Source organism: Triticum aestivum, chromosome 4D, assembly GCF_018294505.1.
Source record: "Triticum aestivum cultivar Chinese Spring chromosome 4D, IWGSC CS RefSeq v2.1, whole genome shotgun sequence".
Classification (NCBI taxonomy): domain Eukaryota; kingdom Viridiplantae; phylum Streptophyta; class Magnoliopsida; order Poales; family Poaceae; genus Triticum; species Triticum aestivum.
In genome coordinates, this window is record NC_057805.1 from 513,281,381 (window position 1) to 513,298,245 (window position 16,865).

The window sequence follows — 16,865 nt, forward strand, 5'->3', positions numbered from 1 at the left end:
CCACAAATTTTAAAAAGGTTCGATTTTGCTATATCTCAGGTGCCTGAAAATTTTCTTCGCGTCGGTCACTTTCTCTAGTTCATTCTGAGCTCGCCGGAGAAAGCCATAGCCCCACTATCTATTTTAGGGGGAGTCACGGCCCCATTATCTATCTTAGGGATGGGGTGAAGGGAATCGCCGGAGTTTTCACCGGTGGTGTGGGGCTTAGAAGGATGGCCGAGGCGGTGGGCCAGCAACGTTGGTGGAGGGGGGTTGAGGGAGAGAGCGGGGCGGCGAGGCAGTGTACGGTAGCGCCCGCCGGCCACGGGGGATGGAGGCAGGCGGATGGGGCGAGATAGGCTGCCGGGGGAGGAGAAACTGTCGTCGGAAGGAAGAAGCTGAACAGTCCGCGGCATGATTGAAGCCGTTGGATATTGATCCGATGGTGGGAAAGAAGTGACTCTTGAAAACATTTTTTAGGCACCTGTTAAATAGACGGTCCCAAAAGTATTAATTATAGAAGGTGATTTGAGGAGTTAAGTTTATGGAAAGGCTAGAAATGCTTTTAGTGCTGAAATGTTGGCTTTAAGACTACTCGTTCCGTGTGAATAAATGTACATCTGCTTTTGGTATTAAGTCAAAGTTTTATAATTTTAATACTTTATAGAAAAGAGTAATAGCATACATGACATCAAATTGGTATATTATGAAAGTACATTTTAAAACGAATCTAGTGATGCGAATTTAGTGCCATAAATGCTACTAGTTTTCCTATAAAGTTGGTTAAAGTTTCAAAACTTCGACTTAAGACAAGAGCTAGATGTACATTTATCCGCGAGCACCTGTTGAGACCAATGGTTTGTGACGCCAAGAGATGTTAACCTGCTTTTGTGCAAGGTGTACATCTCTATGAAATGGAGCTCGATCGGGCAACTCCGTGCGTGCGTGTTTTCAATTTTTCATGCTATTCCCATAATTCGTATGGCTTAGTTTACCTAGCAATTTAGTGCTGTGGATAGCAGGAATTCGAACAGTTTGTAAGCGTCGCTACTCGAAACCGATTGAAAAGTTGGAGGTAAACAGACACCAACTCATGTGCGAGATAGCAGCTTAAAGTAACAACTTTGCGTCTCATTGGGCATTACTGCTTAATACTACTCCTTACTACGTACATGTCTCTCATAATAGTACTGCTTTGCCCATCTCCATCTCCACCGACAGAAGCATCACAGCTCCATGAGTGCCAGTGAGAGTGGTGGAGTAAACCAGTTCAGGAACAGCTACTTAATTATCATCTTACACCCTGCATTGCCTCATAATAACCCCAGCCTAAACCATATCTCTTCGCCGATCCTCCCCACAGTAATACTGCCATAATCCAAGGGGGCAAACCAAAAAGATGCACCAAAAGCAGAGACCCTCGCCGTCGTCGCCGGTGTCACGACGCCGCCGCTGCCTGCCTACAGGCAGAAGCAGCCGCCGTTGTACTTGCCGCCCTTCATCTGCTCGCCGACCTTCCTCACCGTCACCGACGACGGCGCGCACGGCGTCCACTCCGCCGCCAGCCGCACCCTCGCCAGCCACCACCACCCGTTCCCGCCACCCTTGCCGCCCCCACGCTTCCTCCTCGATGCAGCCGCAGCCTGGGCGGCCTCCGCGGCGAGGCGGCGGTTCTCGGCGCGGAGGCGTTCGATCTCGGCGACGCCGGCCTTGCGCTCGGCCTCCCAGGCGGCCATGGCCTCGAAGCACTCGCGGTTGCGGAGCTCCAGCCCGTACACCTGCGCCTGCAGCGCCTCGACCTTGCGCCCCAGCATGCACGCCCGGTGGTCGTCCCGCAGCTTCACGGCCAGCCGGGCCATGTCGGCCGCGCGGCGGCGCGTGTAGCCGAGCTCGGCGGCGGCGGCCGCGGCCTCCTCCTCGGCGGCGGAGGCGCGGAAGGCCAGGCGCGCGTTCTCGCCCAGCAGGACCAGGCGCTCCGACTCGAGCACCTCCAGCAGGCTCCCCTGCAGGTCGATCTTGCGCGCCGACTCGGCCCTCCGGCGGTCCGCCTCGTCCGCCAGCACGTCCCGGTCCACCCACGCCATCACCAGCTCCGCCACCACCAGCTCGCCGTCCGCCGAGGCCGGGAACGCGAGCGCCGGAGCAGCGGGGTGGTGGTCATCGGCGATTACGGAGTGGGGCTGGTAGGAGAGGGAGCTGCCGGCGTCGGAGGAGCGGTCGTCGACGTCGGAGGAGCAGTCGGAGCTGAGGTGGTGGGAGTGGGACTTGGCGTTGGCGAGGAGGGACTGGGCGTAGCGGTCGGCGAGGTAGAGGTAGCGGTGGTGGAGGTCGGTGAGGAGCGCGAGCAGCTGCGGGCGGCGGCGGTAGTAGTTCTCGGCGCGCTCGGCGAAGGAGTGGTCCGCGGCCGCCGCCGCCGCGTCGTCGTCCGGCACGCCCGCCGCCAGCGCGCGCACGCGCTGCTCGATGTCTGCACACGCACACACACGTACAGTTTTCCACGTTATTCGAGTAAATGCCAACCAAAAATTCTTTGAGATTAATTAATATGGTTTCGATGATCGTAACAAACTATAGTGCTAGGGCTAACTTAGAGCTGGGTAATTCACTGGGATAGATTGTTACCACGCTGCTATGGTAAAAACAAAACAAAAGAAAAGTGTGGAGTGTGGAGTGACAGTGCCGGCCCGTGACATGACTGCTCGTCTGCTGCCCGCCGTGTGTTGTGTTGGATTTTTCACTGCGGGCGGGCGGGCGGCCTGCCGGCGAAAGGGTTGACCCGGAATGATGGGTTTGCCAACTTGGTCACGTACAGACGTACCACTAGATATTCTTTTCTAGCGGATGCATGCATGCATGCATGCATGGTTTTGAGGTGGGCGTGGAGTTCAAATTTCGAACGAAATCCGGAGAAGGTGGCGAAAGCGAGGAAGAATCCAACCCTCGGCCAGAGGCAGAGGATTGGATTCCTGGACGAGGAGCTAGTGAACAAACCAAAGGAAAAAAGACAGAGACGCGCGTCATCGTAGCTTGGCCTCGTTCACGCCTACAGTACGTAGTTTGGCACGGGTGGTGCGTACTTGCACAGTCGCACAGGTCATGATCTCATTGTGACAATGTAGGCACGCGTGCATACATAGATCACATACTGGAATCCTCTGAGCGCGGCAGGCATTAATGCGTATCACAGGACACCCGTGAGCGTGAGATCTCTCCCTCATCACTACTGTGGTACGTACTACTAGGTGGTAGTACCACTGTGCGTCATAGATCGGCGGCATGGGACAGGCAGGCAGGAACAAGAGTACCCTGTGAGAGGAGGGAGATGAGAATCTACCTAGCGCGATCTCTCTTCTGACCTCCAGACCGAACCCAACTGTGCTATACTTTACTCCAGCACGCACAATAATCAATCCCCACTCTCACTGCAGCGAGGCGAGCGATGGCACGCATTTATCCATCAGCATGTACGTACGCCGGCCGGGCATGCCGCCCGCCGGTACGAACGCATAACTGTACTGTGCTGCCACGAAATGAAATGAGGCCGCCCACGGGTGTGCTCCAGTGCACGCACGCACAGCAACGATCGATCACGATCAGCCTACGCAGGCTCGTGAAGAAGTAACAGTGGCTGGCACGCCTACTACGTGTTGAGGAGAGGAGAGGAGATGGATCATCACCTGCGATGGCCGCCTGGAGCCACGGCGGGCACGTGGGCGCCGGCGCCCGAGCCTCCTGCTCCTGCTGATGCAGCATCACCTTCTCCATGCCAAGCCAAGCCAAGCCAGCCTCCTCCTGCTGCCCTTGCCCCGTGGTGCGTCTTGTGATCTCTCTCTCCGAGGGGCCGGCCTGCTGCCTCCTAGAGTAGATACCACAGTAGACGTAGCTGCCGCTGACTCACTGACTGCCTCGTCGTGTCGCGTCGCGTCGCCTGGCACGGCCGGCGGCTGGCCCGGCGAAGAAGCAGGGTTGGCTGGGGCGTTGCGCTTGGGTTGGGAAGGCCCCCGCCACAAGCCAACGAGGACCCCACGCCGCACGCCGCTGGTGCCCCGTGAACACCCAGCCTTCTGCAGCGCAGCGTTAGTCCCGTCCCTGTCAGTCAGTCAGCAGAAACAAACACACAGCAGTCAGTACTGTAAGCGTAAGCCATGGCGTGACGAAATGAGCAAGCAAGCAAGCGGAGTACATACAGTAGAGTACAGTGCAGTACAGTGCAGCAGTATAAAACGGGAGAGGAGCATGGAGAGAAGTGGGCGTGGGCATGGCATATTGGCATGGCACGCCGCTGGAACAGTGTAGCGGAGTAGACAACCAGGCTAGGGCGAGCGCGACGCGACGTGACGCAGCACTAGTGCATGGTGGACTTGTGGGCGCACTCCGCTCCGCTCCACTCCTGGGGGACGCGCGGCGTACACGACACGAGGCTGTGCCTGTGCTGCGCGCGCTCGGGGGGGTCCTACGCCGGCCGGCCGGCCGGCAACGATGTGACACGAGCGAGTGCGTGCCCTCACGGCGTGGCTAGGGATCATCCATGCATGTCCCCGTGAGCCCCGAACGTCCCGAATCTCCGCGCACCCGCCCCAAAGTAAAGGATGATGGGTAGCTCCATGGCGCAGGCAGGTGTGAGCAGAGTAGATAGAGGTAGGGTAGGGGTGATTTCGCAGGGACCGAGGCCCGTCCCGTCCCGTCACTTCCCGTCTTGTGTTGGATTCAGTGAGCGATGCCGAGGCAAAGGAAAAAAATACTCCTGCTCTAAAGCATTGCTGCTATTCAAATGGGAGGTTAAAAAACATGACACTCGACTGTAAAGCATATCAAAGGAAGGAAGGAAGGAAAGCATTTCAAATGCTTAACCCGCCTCGCTTTAGTACCTACTACTACTACTTTTCTTCTTCTAAACAAAGGTACTACTTGTGTTTGGACTTGTTTGAGGTCACAAGATTTTGCGGGTGTACAAGGCTGTAACTATTTATCCTTCTCTCTTTTGCTTGCACATAAAAGAGGACGGCGACACGTACGAGCACAGTGGAGTTGCTTACTGGCTTCCAGTGCTACGCAGTACTCGCTCCGTTCTAAAATAGATGAACCAACTTTGTACTAAAGTTAGTATAAAATTGAGTCATCTATTTTGGAATGGAGGGAGTATAATACTAGTAACCCGCTTTGTTTGTTTGTTTGTTTTCCAAACAGAACAGAGGGGGTCTTCAATTCGGGACCTCTTTTTTTTTTTTTTTACCCACGACGAATGTAACTACGTACTGCGGGCAAAAACTGGAGAGCCATACATACATACATACATACATACATAAACCGTGGAGGACAAGAAGAGGGAATTACTAGTGCCCCCCTAAGTGTTGCTGTGCAAACAAAAGGAAAAGAAAACTGTGGAGGGCAAGGAATTTGTTTTTTAGTACTAATCGAGCTACCGGAAACGGGTGGGAATCTAATAGATAGAATATGAGATGGTTCAAGTCATTTCAAATTAAAGTTGCAACTCCTGCTACTGCTACTACTACTGCACCAGGAGAGAGGGCGCTAAATCATCATTATCTCCCTAGCTAGAAGCGGACAGAAAGTGCAGAGATCGAGAGAAAGAGAGAGAGAGAGAGACTTACAAGTCAGTCAAAGGGGATGGACGCAAGGACGAGCCATGGCGGCGGAGGAGGGGGTGAGCGCCATTGTTCCCTTCCCCGGCAGGCGGAAGCACTCCAGTAAGAAGAAGAGAAGCAGCTGTCGACAGTGGAGTGAGTGACGAAAGAGAGAGAAGCCCCCTTCCTCGGTTCCTCTTCTACTACTGTAACTGGACACAGAGGGAGATAAAGAAAGAAAGAGACCCGAGCTGAGCTCTGCATATATAGCTCCCCTCACTCTCACTTGTTGTGTCGTCCAAGCCAAGCTTCCTTCGGCCATCCTTCATCGCAGCCGTCCACGTGCTATCCACGCTGTCCAACGGGCGGTCCAGATGAGACGTGGTGCTCGCCGGGTGGTTGACCGGGGGCAGTGAATGTAATTAATTGGAACCTAGCTACTATCAGCATCCGTTATATTGAATGTGAATGTAAACGAAACAAGAGGGAGAGCAAATGATTCAACTGCTGTCATATTCCATTGAGGTTCAACATATTTATACAAGGGGAAGGGACGCGATGGAGAGACGCATCCGTTCGTGAAGGGGTGTGAGGTATGTCGGTTGCCATACTACGTACTAACCGACATAGAATATTACATGGGAGGATTATCCCTTTATTTAACCTACTAATTAAATCCTAACACGTTACAGGACGGCTTTGCTTTATTAAGGGCGCCATTTATTTATACCAAACGGGGTGGGGTGGTTGCGGATGAGCGAGCATTCGAACGGAACGCCCGGGCTCGCAGCCAGATTTCCGCCCGAAAACAGTTCCGAGTTTTCGAATTTCATCATCGCAATTCACGAGTTCCCTGAATAAATGTAGCGCCGGCAACCAACCACTCTGGATACCACTTTTCAATGGCGCCTTCCAAGAAAAATGATTTCTGTCAAATGGCTTGTCATCAAACAGAGCAGACGAGGATTTGAACCCAGAGCCCGGGTTGCCATCCAGAATTGCGCCAGAATATTTCAAGGTTTCGGAATTCGCAATCCGATCTCGCCAATTTCCTGAATATACAAATCTAGTGCTGGCATCGGCAGCAGCTCTCGGTATGGATTTTCTATGGCTGTAGAAAAATGCCCTCAAATCAAATGAAATGACCTCTTGTGAAAACAAACTGTAAAATAGAAATGGGCAAAACATTACACACATGGAGCTTTGCTACTTAGTTGCTATATATCTTGTACGTACATGTCAGGCTAAACACATAGTGTCGACTAGTGTAATAATTAGGTAAGCCACAAAACTCTCTGATGATTAATTAATGTCCCAGCTTACTTAGATGGCGCCCCGAACGAGAAGCGGCAAACTGAATCAAAAAGTTGGAAGCATGATACAACATCATCATCTCCTTGGGAGGAAATCATTCTTCTATTATGCCTGTTTGTCACCCCTACCGACGATCTCTACTATGCGCGCTTTTCGTGTTATCTTCACCGTCATCTTCGGCCTCGCACTGCCCTGACTCGGGCCCGGAGACCTCACCTGGGCTCCGCTTCTGGCCGTCCTCCCCCGCGCCATTGTCCGAGTCCATCGGCACCGCGCCTTCCTCCTGGTCGCCCCCGCTGCCGCCGCCGTCCGTCTCGGGCGTGGCCGCGGCAACCTTCACGCAGCCAAGGCGTAAGATGCATATTACGGGTTATGATAGCCCAGATATGCGCCAGATGATGCCCTAGGTACCTGTGGCTCCTTGGGGTGGGCTGACGTGCCTCTTGCGTCTTCCCGTTTAGGCCGTTTGGCCTTCTCTCCGGGCTTTGAATTGAATTTGGCGCGGACGTCGGGTGGCAGGAGCTCGGGAGGTACAACCCCTTCGATCCCGTAGTCACAAAACTGAAATCAGGCGGTAAGCATTAGTTAGCTGATGATAAAACATGCCAAATTAGATATGGATTTTGTGCTCACATGCTCATGGAGATTTAAAATGGTATTTCCTTTCAGTTTATTTTTGTGAGAAAGAATGTGAACTAGCAAAAAAAAAAAATGCAAACTAACATATAGCAATGAAATGTACTAATATGGTTCTCTTGTAGAGCACATAAACATGCATACTGTTTTTGCACAAATGTTTGCTAGCACACAATATTTTTCGCAAATACAAATATTTATTTCCACATTTTTCTTTGAAATTTCAAATAAAAGTTCTTCATTAAGGAACATGTGCATGAATGCCAATAATAATAGTAATAAATACAAGTAAAAGAGACTGTAATAGCAACAGCATAATACATACTCGAGAAAATCCTTCCAAATCTTGTCTGGCTTGAAACCGTAAACCTTTCCAGCAATAAACCTGTTTTTAAAAAAGCTGCTTTTGAGACCACTAAATATATCAAAAGAAAATTACAATGATGTTTCTGGCATCAGGTCATATATGCAAACCCAAAAATAACACTCTTGAAATCAGTGTCCATGAAATGAGGACATCGTTTCATGAGCACTCCACTGAGCCACTGATAAAAGTTTCTGCCTAATGTGATTTGAACCACCCTGTCTTGGTGTGGGACAAGATCCGTTACCAGTCCAGAACTACATCAACAACATCCTGTTCTATACAGAGAACAGTTCATAACAGCATTGTGTCAGGTAGATCATGGCTACCTGAATTTTAATAACTGAGGATACATGTGCCCGATTCCAAGTGTTTTTTTTAATGAAACATGTAAGCACGATAACACTACAGTTCCCAGCTTAATCCCCACACATATCAGCAAATATGAGAAGGGAGAATTTCTATGGCATCTGCAGAACTGATGATAGACACAAAGATTATTATTATTAATTCATTTTTAGCACAACTTCTTTGGGAGAATAATATGTTTTGGTTCAATGCAGAGCTGGGTCCCATTTAATAAATTCTTTGCACCAACTCCATTTTTAGGTATGGATGACTTAAGCGCACATATTAACTAATTGGGATCCAGCAAAGTTCCTCACTAGAAAGTTCTAGTGGCAGGCACTCAAGAACATAATAGGGCTGGGATTTGAACTTACACGATTATTTTTGTGGTGATACTCCTCCTCAATTCCAGCAGATGTGTCCATCTGCAATTTTACATTGAAAAGTCAGTATTTGAGGACTATCCTAATAAGTTACTGTACATAAAAAAAAGGATGAATGAATCAGAGGAGAAAAATAAAAATGGAAGAAAAACTAAAGTGCTTACATCTTCTGCAAGTGGTTTCCAATATTCTGTAACTGATGGCATGCGGACTCGGTCAGAATCAGTCAAAGCATCCTGCAGTTCCAATGCAAATGAGATGTGTGTTCAAGAAGAAACTTCAAAAACTGTATGGCCAAAAAAAGGTAACTCAAGGCACATACAGGTAATTGGATGATTATTTATCAATACTGTGTAGGCCATTCAACTAACAGGGCAGTAGCTTGCAGCAAATTTGTACAAGGCCGCTGTCCTGCTGAAATGTCCCCACTCAAACTCATATTTCTTATATAGAAGTAAATTTGTACAGTAAGAAAAAGTAAGTTTTTCGATACTCTACCAGTCTGAAAAAGTTTTGCAGTTATATGTTATAGTACCCAGTCAAATAGGATAATAATGTAAAGTTGTAGCTTAAAACGTACAGGGTTTAATTCTGCCCATTTCCACAGTTGAGCAAGTTCCTTGTTTCCCAATCTCCACCTTGGCTTACTAAAATGAAAGAAAACAGAATAGTGAAAACAGCTTAAAATTAGTACAGTGAAAACAGTGGAGCACAAGATAATAAACTCTCATATTACAAGAGTGAAAACAGCTTAAAATTCTATAACCGGCCTAGCCAGTATTGCGCAACATAATAAGCTCTCAAATTACGAGTGTGAAAACAGCTTAAAATCTATAACTGACCTAGCCAAAATTTACTGTTGCCCTATATCTTCATTTTGTCACAAAATAAGACTACTAAATTTAGGATTTATACTACGAAAAGGAAATAGGAAATGTGTTAGGTCAAATAATTTATGCAGCATTTTATATGTAAACTTGTTAAATGGTTACTTTTTCGTAGACAAATCTAGAACACAAAAACTACAATGAGACGATCAATTGTATTATCCATTCCTTGATTCTCCACCGTAGAAAAATATCATATTTGACAGGATTCTGCCCATTATGATGCCCAACATGGACTTCATAACCCGTCTGATATATAAGTACTGACATCTGATATGAATGCCGGTCAAACTGGTCAATTCCAAGCTTCGCTCAAGACAAAAATGAAAAACTAATCAACATGTGGGAAGTAAAAGTTCTAAATAACTGCAATAGATTCCCAAACTCTCGAGTAATTCTTAATTGCTGGACGAAAATAATGATGAACAGACTAGTGTGAAACAAACTAGACGTAAAACACTAGACGTAAAACTCCATATGCTTGCTTCATGACAGTTCACAAAAAGTTGCTTGCCGCTAAAATGCACCCAGTTACATACACCTGACTCTGAAGGAAGTAACAGACACTGTATACCAAATATACAAGTACTCACTAATAACATGGTCGATGCATGCAGTTTTGTTGGTTAATATTAAAATGATTTCTGCTTTCAAACAGTTATACACTTACACGCGTTCTGCTTGACTAAGCATGCTAGCAGCAACACAAATAACAACAAAATCAGAAAACATGTAAATGCCTGAAGAAAGCAAGTAGCACACCGTTTTCTGGCTCCAGCTTGCCCTGACTTCTTTTCAAAAGGTTGTTTTTCAAATGCTGGACATCCATCTCTCTTCCACCAAACCTTTTCAATATGCAAGCATAGGGATGAGAAGTGGTGAAAATCCTGCAACGGAAGTATAAGACTAGTACACTGCAGCAAAGTATATACCCAGTTCTTCTCCCGCTCAAGAATATGCTCGATGCTTTGTAGGAACTCCTTCCCTTTCGGTGGAATCATCTCCAGAAGATTCTTGACACGCTCTTCACAGGATTTGATTTCCTCTTTCTGATTATAAAGGGGGGCAGGATATAAGATTATCTTATCCACAGAATTAACTCATAACTCAATGATGGTCTAATAAGGCCCACAAAGAAACCAATAGCTAAGACAATCACAATTCCTGGTTTACTATACTACCACTATGACCCAGGTTACTTGTATCAGGCACTCGGAGACTAGCAGTTGGTACTGGTAATAGTTGACCCAATTACTACTTACCAGTGACTTCATGCTAGCACAACCTACAGTATGGAACACCTTACTTTCAACAAAAATAATTATATTTGACCCTCTATGGTAAGCATTCACCTATAATTGGAGGCCAAATTGGACAATGTGATAAGTATAAACCAATAGGTCATAACAATTAATTCTACCAATATATAGGTATACCTATAGGTGTAATATCTGCACTGCGGAGTCATGCAAATACCAGGAATGACAGACCTAAAATAAAGGATTTCACGAGAATAAATGCCACGCTTGTCACATAGCTGTTGATGTCACAATATATTGATAACAATTATGTAGTGAGATATGAATATACTAAAATGTTGAAAATTACTTAGTTACATTGTCCCAGGAGTTCATACCTATGGTATGTGAGTTATATTACTTATAAGTAGTAACTGTATGTCAAAAATAAACAGTTAGTCTATTTGTTTCTTACCATGCTCTCGGATGGACCTTCTTTGTCACTCTTTCCAGGTGCCTGGTGAACAGAATAATTTTGTCAGTGATCAAGACAGCACAGATAGTAGCAGGGTAATCGACGACAAGAAATTGAGCTGAAACAACGGGGAAAAAGACTACTGTTGTCTATGATGATTGCAAGATTCTGCAAGTATATTCCAGTTCATACTTCACTACCCAACAAAGAAAGCTTGATAGTCCATATTAGTTATAACTTTCCTTCCGATTATTGCCAGATGCATGTCAGCATTCTACAGCATGGATCATATATTAAGCCACAGTAACAGCAGCAACCATAAGTGACAGTAATGCTATTCTATCAGCTATGGTCATAGTTACTCTTAGCTAGGTACATGAGAAAGTTAGCGACTGTATCTCCTTCTCATCAGTGTCATTCAAAATAGTGAGAAGCTGGCCAGTGTGGAACACAAGCAGATGAAACTTGCATGGAAGAGAGAAAGCGGAGAAAGAAGCATTTATTGTAATGGCACATGTAGCCCATGTGCAGTCACATAGCAGCATAATACACTTGATTTGGACAAAGGACAAGAAATATGCATATAAATAAACAGAACTAGGATGCAACGAAATTTAAGAAGATTTATTACAGGGAGAAGTGCTATTTTTTGCTTTTGCAGCTATTCGGAATACAGAAACATGCTGCTTATCACGGAATGGACAGACAAAGGGAAACCCCTAAATGCTTGGAAAATTTGAACAAGAATGTACAATAGGCACAAACTGATGATAGATTGCAACCTAAACTCAAAATATGTGTACCTTGAGATAGTCGAAAAATATAAGGCATTGGACAAGGATGTGGCGTCGAAAACTTGCGTCTTTCAACTGCATATAAAGAATGTTATACGGTTATACAACAACAGTGAACAGTCACCAAAGAAACTAGTGTCAGATGCTCAACAAGAATTACCTCCAACCCCATCAATTTACTGCTAGTAAGGTACTTAATATTAAAGGCCGCATCTTCCTCCTGCTCAAGATTATTATGTTTTCCGTCAGCATCGCTGAGAGGCTGAGCTTCAAATGTGCTCAACACGACCTGAAATTTAGTTATTAGCATCATCAGAAGTTCAGAACAGAAACATTGAACAGGAAAAGGTAAAAGGCTGCATGTCATGGAAAAATGAAGGAGAGTGTACCGTTAAATTAGACGCAAACTTTTGCCATTTTGTTGGATTCGTAGTAGTCAAAGCTGGGTTCCTGAAATGCTCCTAGAATGAAAATAAAACCCAAAGTTAAGAACTGAACCAACCTCACTTGAGAAATTAAAGGGTGGCATAATGATGATTTTGAATCCCAGAGATTAACAAGCAAAATATATCAACCTGCAGACTCCACAGGGTCTGGTAGAAGTTGAAATCAACAGAAATTCCTGAGATACAAAGGTGTATTAGGAAATGCTATCATTGACAATACACTTGCATGAAGATAGGAAAGAACAGGATAAATTTGCAAAGTAACATTAAAAAATATAAATAATATAGCAGTTACTTTTATCAGGAGAATTGTACTAACCGTCAGTGGCATCTTTCTCATACTTAGTTTCATTTGATGTGTTGAAAACTCCCTTGATATTGAGAGCTGATAAGTAAAAATAGAAGAATAAAAATAAGGAGTGTACCCAGAGGACAGTTATAATTCCTTGTCAATAAGGAGCCAAACTAGCTGGAGTAGGGAAGCTGTAATATGCAAACCTGAACGCTCTGACAACGGGAAGAAATGTGCCAGGAACATGATAATGCGTCCGCAGAACACCACATCGTTTGACTGAAATTTCATAGTGACAGAAAATATGAATGCTAGTAGAGAATACAATCTCTGTATCACATGAAACTCCAAGAAATAAAACTAGTGCTCTTGACAAGCTCGCTGAAGGTAATGGTCGAAAACTTTTCACTGATAAGGCCAATAGCACATTTATTACACAGTAAAGTTATCATTGGCAAAGCTTGTATTGAACAATTTCAGTTTGGTACTAGTAGATAAAACCACCCAGCAGTCTCAGTTTAATCAGTAGTATGATAGCTACAACAAATTAGTTAAAGATTACACCGAATCAAATAACCAGACTAACCTTTGAAAGTCTTCGAAGTAGTTGGTTGCAAGTCCTCAGCATAACCAACTTGCCACGCCCAAATAGCTCTTGCTAGAAATAACCCAAAAAATCATTTAGCAAAACCATGAACATACATTATGTGAATCATACCGGCACCACAAGCCATTAAAAAATGAGTGCAATTCGCAAATTCAGAATTACCTTCCCCAAGACATCCTGCTTGCTCTCAATATACCCAAAGACATCTTTGCAGTCTTTGATAGTTGACATATCCGTCAGATCTTCCAATAACTGGAATACCATGCCACCCTCAACATGCCCTCTTTCACAAAGGTAAAGCATGATATCTGATATGGCAGAAGTTGGATTTATCAGAATAAAATACATACTCTCAGAAACTGATGTGGGTAATAAAAATATTTTGTCAGTACTGGTGAAAGAATTGTGACTGACCAAGAAGGCGTGTTATCAGGCAATTACTTTCCCCGCTATCCAATGAGTTTCCATACTGCATAATTCCTTTACCCGATTGAACTGCAGATGACTAGAGTAAAATTGTGAAACAGAATCAGCAATCGAGGTTTTCTTCTAGGATAGCACGATCAGCAGTCAGTTATCGTCAACCATAATAAAGAAGCATTCAGTGGATTGTATATAGGCGGGACGAGAACTTGTCCATTGTGTTAGGTTCCAACGGTGGGGCTGTAGCCCATAAAATTGAAATTTGTTTATCAAGTTTAGGATAGCTCAACACACATGCCATGTGGTCAGAAAGATGAAAATGTACACATCGCTCTGCAACAGGTATTAGTGTAGCCTTCTTCTGCGTTAAAGAAGCTTACTACGAGTTCCTGCAGCAGCCTTCGAAGAGCATTCTCCAAGGTCTGGTTCTCCTCTAGCACCAGCACCGTTTGCTTCTGCCAAATCAGATGAGAAACCGGCTTAATTTACGTGTGTGTATTTTTGAAACACCACAGCTCAGGGATTCCCAAACACAGTGAAGCAGAACACAACTGCTAGTCTGTTACCAACGAATCTGGTTGTGCAGTACATACATACCTGAGGCTTAATCGCTTCCTGAACTGCCTGGAGGGCGAAAGCTTCGGGGGCCTCGTTCCTGGACAGCGCGGTCCGGAACACTCCCTGCGACCAAGCAAACGATTGGAATTTAGGGAAATTGGCGGACTGGAGCACATCGCGCCGAAGCGCCTGGTGTACGAGATGGGGAAGGGGGGAGAGGGGGCTTACGATGATGCGGTCGCGGTCGGCATGGCTGGAGACGGCGGCGGGCGCGGAGGGAGAGGAAGTGGGCGCGCGGTCCTTGGCGAGGAGGATCCGGAGGCCGGAGTTGGACGGCGGCGGCGGCGAGGGCTCCGCCATGGCGAGGGAGGCGAGTCGCTGGTAGGGTTCAGGGACAGACAGGCCGCTCCTCTGCTTCGAGGGACAGACGAGTCGGACAGAACGCCCTGCGCCTCACTTGTAATTTTGTAAAGTTTATTTATTTTTTCCCAAATACTCAATCGTGCAGCTGCGCCCAATGGACATCGCAAGCGCACGCGCGAGAGCCGTCGGATCCAAATCGGGCGTCAGGTGTCGTACGGTCTGAAACCACCACCCACTTCCTCTCCTTCGCTCTCCCGATGCGGCCGCCTTTTTTCTCTGTTGCTCTTCTTCTCTAGATGCATCGCGTGCCCATCTCCGGATGCGCCGCCACCGCCACCGTCTTCCTGAAGCCACCACCCCCGTCTCCCTACTCAGCCGCCGCCCACAACATCTCCCCCTCCCCTCACCTTCTCTCCACCCCCTCTGCGGATTCCAGATCGAGCAGGTGAGGCGGCGGCGCTCCCAGATCTACGACGGACCACCCCTGGCTCGCGGTCACGGCTAACGAGCACGTCCTCGAATTCCCCGCCAACCCCTCGCAAGGCGTCTCTCCGTGTTGCATCCGTGGCCTGCGGGGTGCAGTTTGGGTGGGTGTAGAAGCTCTGCATCTCAAGACATACTTCTAGGTCTGCTCGCCACCGTCCACTATCTCTCCGGCAGCGCAGTCGTTGACGAACCCCACAGCCATTAGCATCAACCGGAGCCGCGTGCTTGATGTGCACATGTGTGGGTTGATCCATAGGTGCTGTGCGTGATTGATGTGTGCTTGATGTGTAAGTGTGCTTTGTAGATTACTGCTTACATTATTTCTAGAGAGAGAAGCTGACCTTGAGCACCTGACGTGTTGGGACCTTTCCAACCTATGATTCAGCTGGCCTTGAGCACCTGACATGTTGGGACCTTTTCAATCTATGATTCCTTTTCCGTCTAAAATCATATATATTGCTCTAGTAATTGTACCATTCCTGCTTACCTTTTTCTGCACAAGGATTGTCATCCAGCATCTGTTTAGTTGTCTTGCACTTATGTAAAAGTAGACTAAAACCATGAAGTGTTTTTAGGGGAGTAAGTTTATTTGTGACCCCTCAAAAAATGAAGATGTGCGTGTTCTTTTATCCATTTTTTAGGTGACATAGTTGCCTACAATCAACCATACTATTGCCTAAAACCATGTATCCAGTCGCCCACAATCAACCGTACATACAGTTGTCTAAAATCATGTATCCAGTCGCCCACAATTAACCGTACAGTTGTCTAAAATCATGTATCCAGTTGCCCACAATTAACTATACAGTTGCTAAAACCATGCATCCGGTTGCCCAATCCTCATGAACAAAAACATTACCAAGACCATAATTTGGCCAATATGTAAAGGTTTTAGATACCTTTCAAGTTCGTGGCGTGGCATAGATACATTTCAAGAATCGTGGTATCCAGCCGCACGATTTAGCCGCCGCGAGCGCACGTGCTACCGTAAAAAAACCATATGTGTCGTCCAACTCCTACACCCTATCCACTCATCCCACCTCCTACTCGTCGTCCCACCACCAGCCGCCCCGCGCCTCCTTCTTGAGATGCGGCCGCAGCCCCACTGCCGGCACACGACCGACCACCCCCTCCTCCGGCCTACTCATGGGGATCCGCACCACGCCTGGCAGGGCCTGCTCCCCTGGTCCCCTCCGACGCCGGTCGCCAACCCGTTCTACCTCTCTCCACTAGGCGGGCGTTGATGTTACTGCTCGAGGATTCCATGGAGACAATGGAAGGGTGGCACCACCGGCGGGCGTGGTCCTTCAAGTTGAGGGTCCTGGACGGAGCTCAATGGATGGAGCGACATCTGCGACATCGACTTGCTGGTCGGGGCGAACGAGTCAATGTGCGTGTCCACTAGGACGCACCCGAAGCTCTGGTCCTGCTGCGTTCTTCTAGTAGATGAGCATGGCTGGCTTGCTGCTGAAGAGGTAAATTCTACAGAAGTTGTATTCACCAGACTAGTAGTATCTCAATATGGATGTAAGAGTTGCTCAAAAAAGTCATAGTTGACGAGGGATGAGAGATTAATGAGTGGAGGCAGGCCAAGCAGTTGCTTTTCGCTGGGTTAGACTTGCTCACGAATCAGATGGCACTTGGAGGATGTATGTTTCCTACGTGCGCAAATCGGATCCAATTGATA

At 47.1% G+C, this 16,865-nt stretch overlaps 2 protein-coding genes across 2 annotated transcripts; both read right to left on the bottom strand.

The window, feature by feature from the left end:
- Positions 1-1,089: 1,089 nt before the first annotated feature.
- Positions 1,090-5,808, bottom strand: LOC123099217 (kinase-interacting family protein). The gene is made up of 3 exons (XM_044521390.1): positions 5,592-5,808; positions 3,657-4,068; positions 1,090-2,446 (listed from the first exon to the last, which is right to left on the bottom strand). The coding sequence occupies exons 2-3, from the start codon at positions 3,742-3,744 to the stop codon at positions 1,440-1,442; spliced, it is 1,095 nt and encodes a 364-aa protein (XP_044377325.1). The 5' UTR covers positions 3,745-4,068; positions 5,592-5,808; the 3' UTR covers positions 1,090-1,439.
- Positions 5,809-6,713: 905 nt separating this feature from the next.
- LOC123099218 (THO complex subunit 1) lies at positions 6,714-14,803 on the bottom strand. Its single transcript, XM_044521391.1, has 21 exons — positions 14,558-14,803; positions 14,369-14,452; positions 14,152-14,226; positions 13,763-13,853; positions 13,511-13,656; positions 13,328-13,399; positions 12,948-13,020; positions 12,769-12,834; positions 12,579-12,625; positions 12,393-12,464; positions 12,164-12,292; positions 12,013-12,078; positions 11,210-11,251; positions 10,429-10,545; positions 10,259-10,341; positions 9,190-9,256; positions 8,774-8,845; positions 8,601-8,651; positions 7,840-7,899; positions 7,290-7,439; positions 6,714-7,212 (listed from the first exon to the last, which is right to left on the bottom strand). Exons 1-21 carry the CDS (start codon positions 14,687-14,689, stop codon positions 7,003-7,005), a joined length of 1,905 nt encoding a protein of 634 aa, XP_044377326.1. The 5' UTR covers positions 14,690-14,803; the 3' UTR covers positions 6,714-7,002.
- Between the last annotated feature and the right edge of the window lie 2,062 nt (positions 14,804-16,865).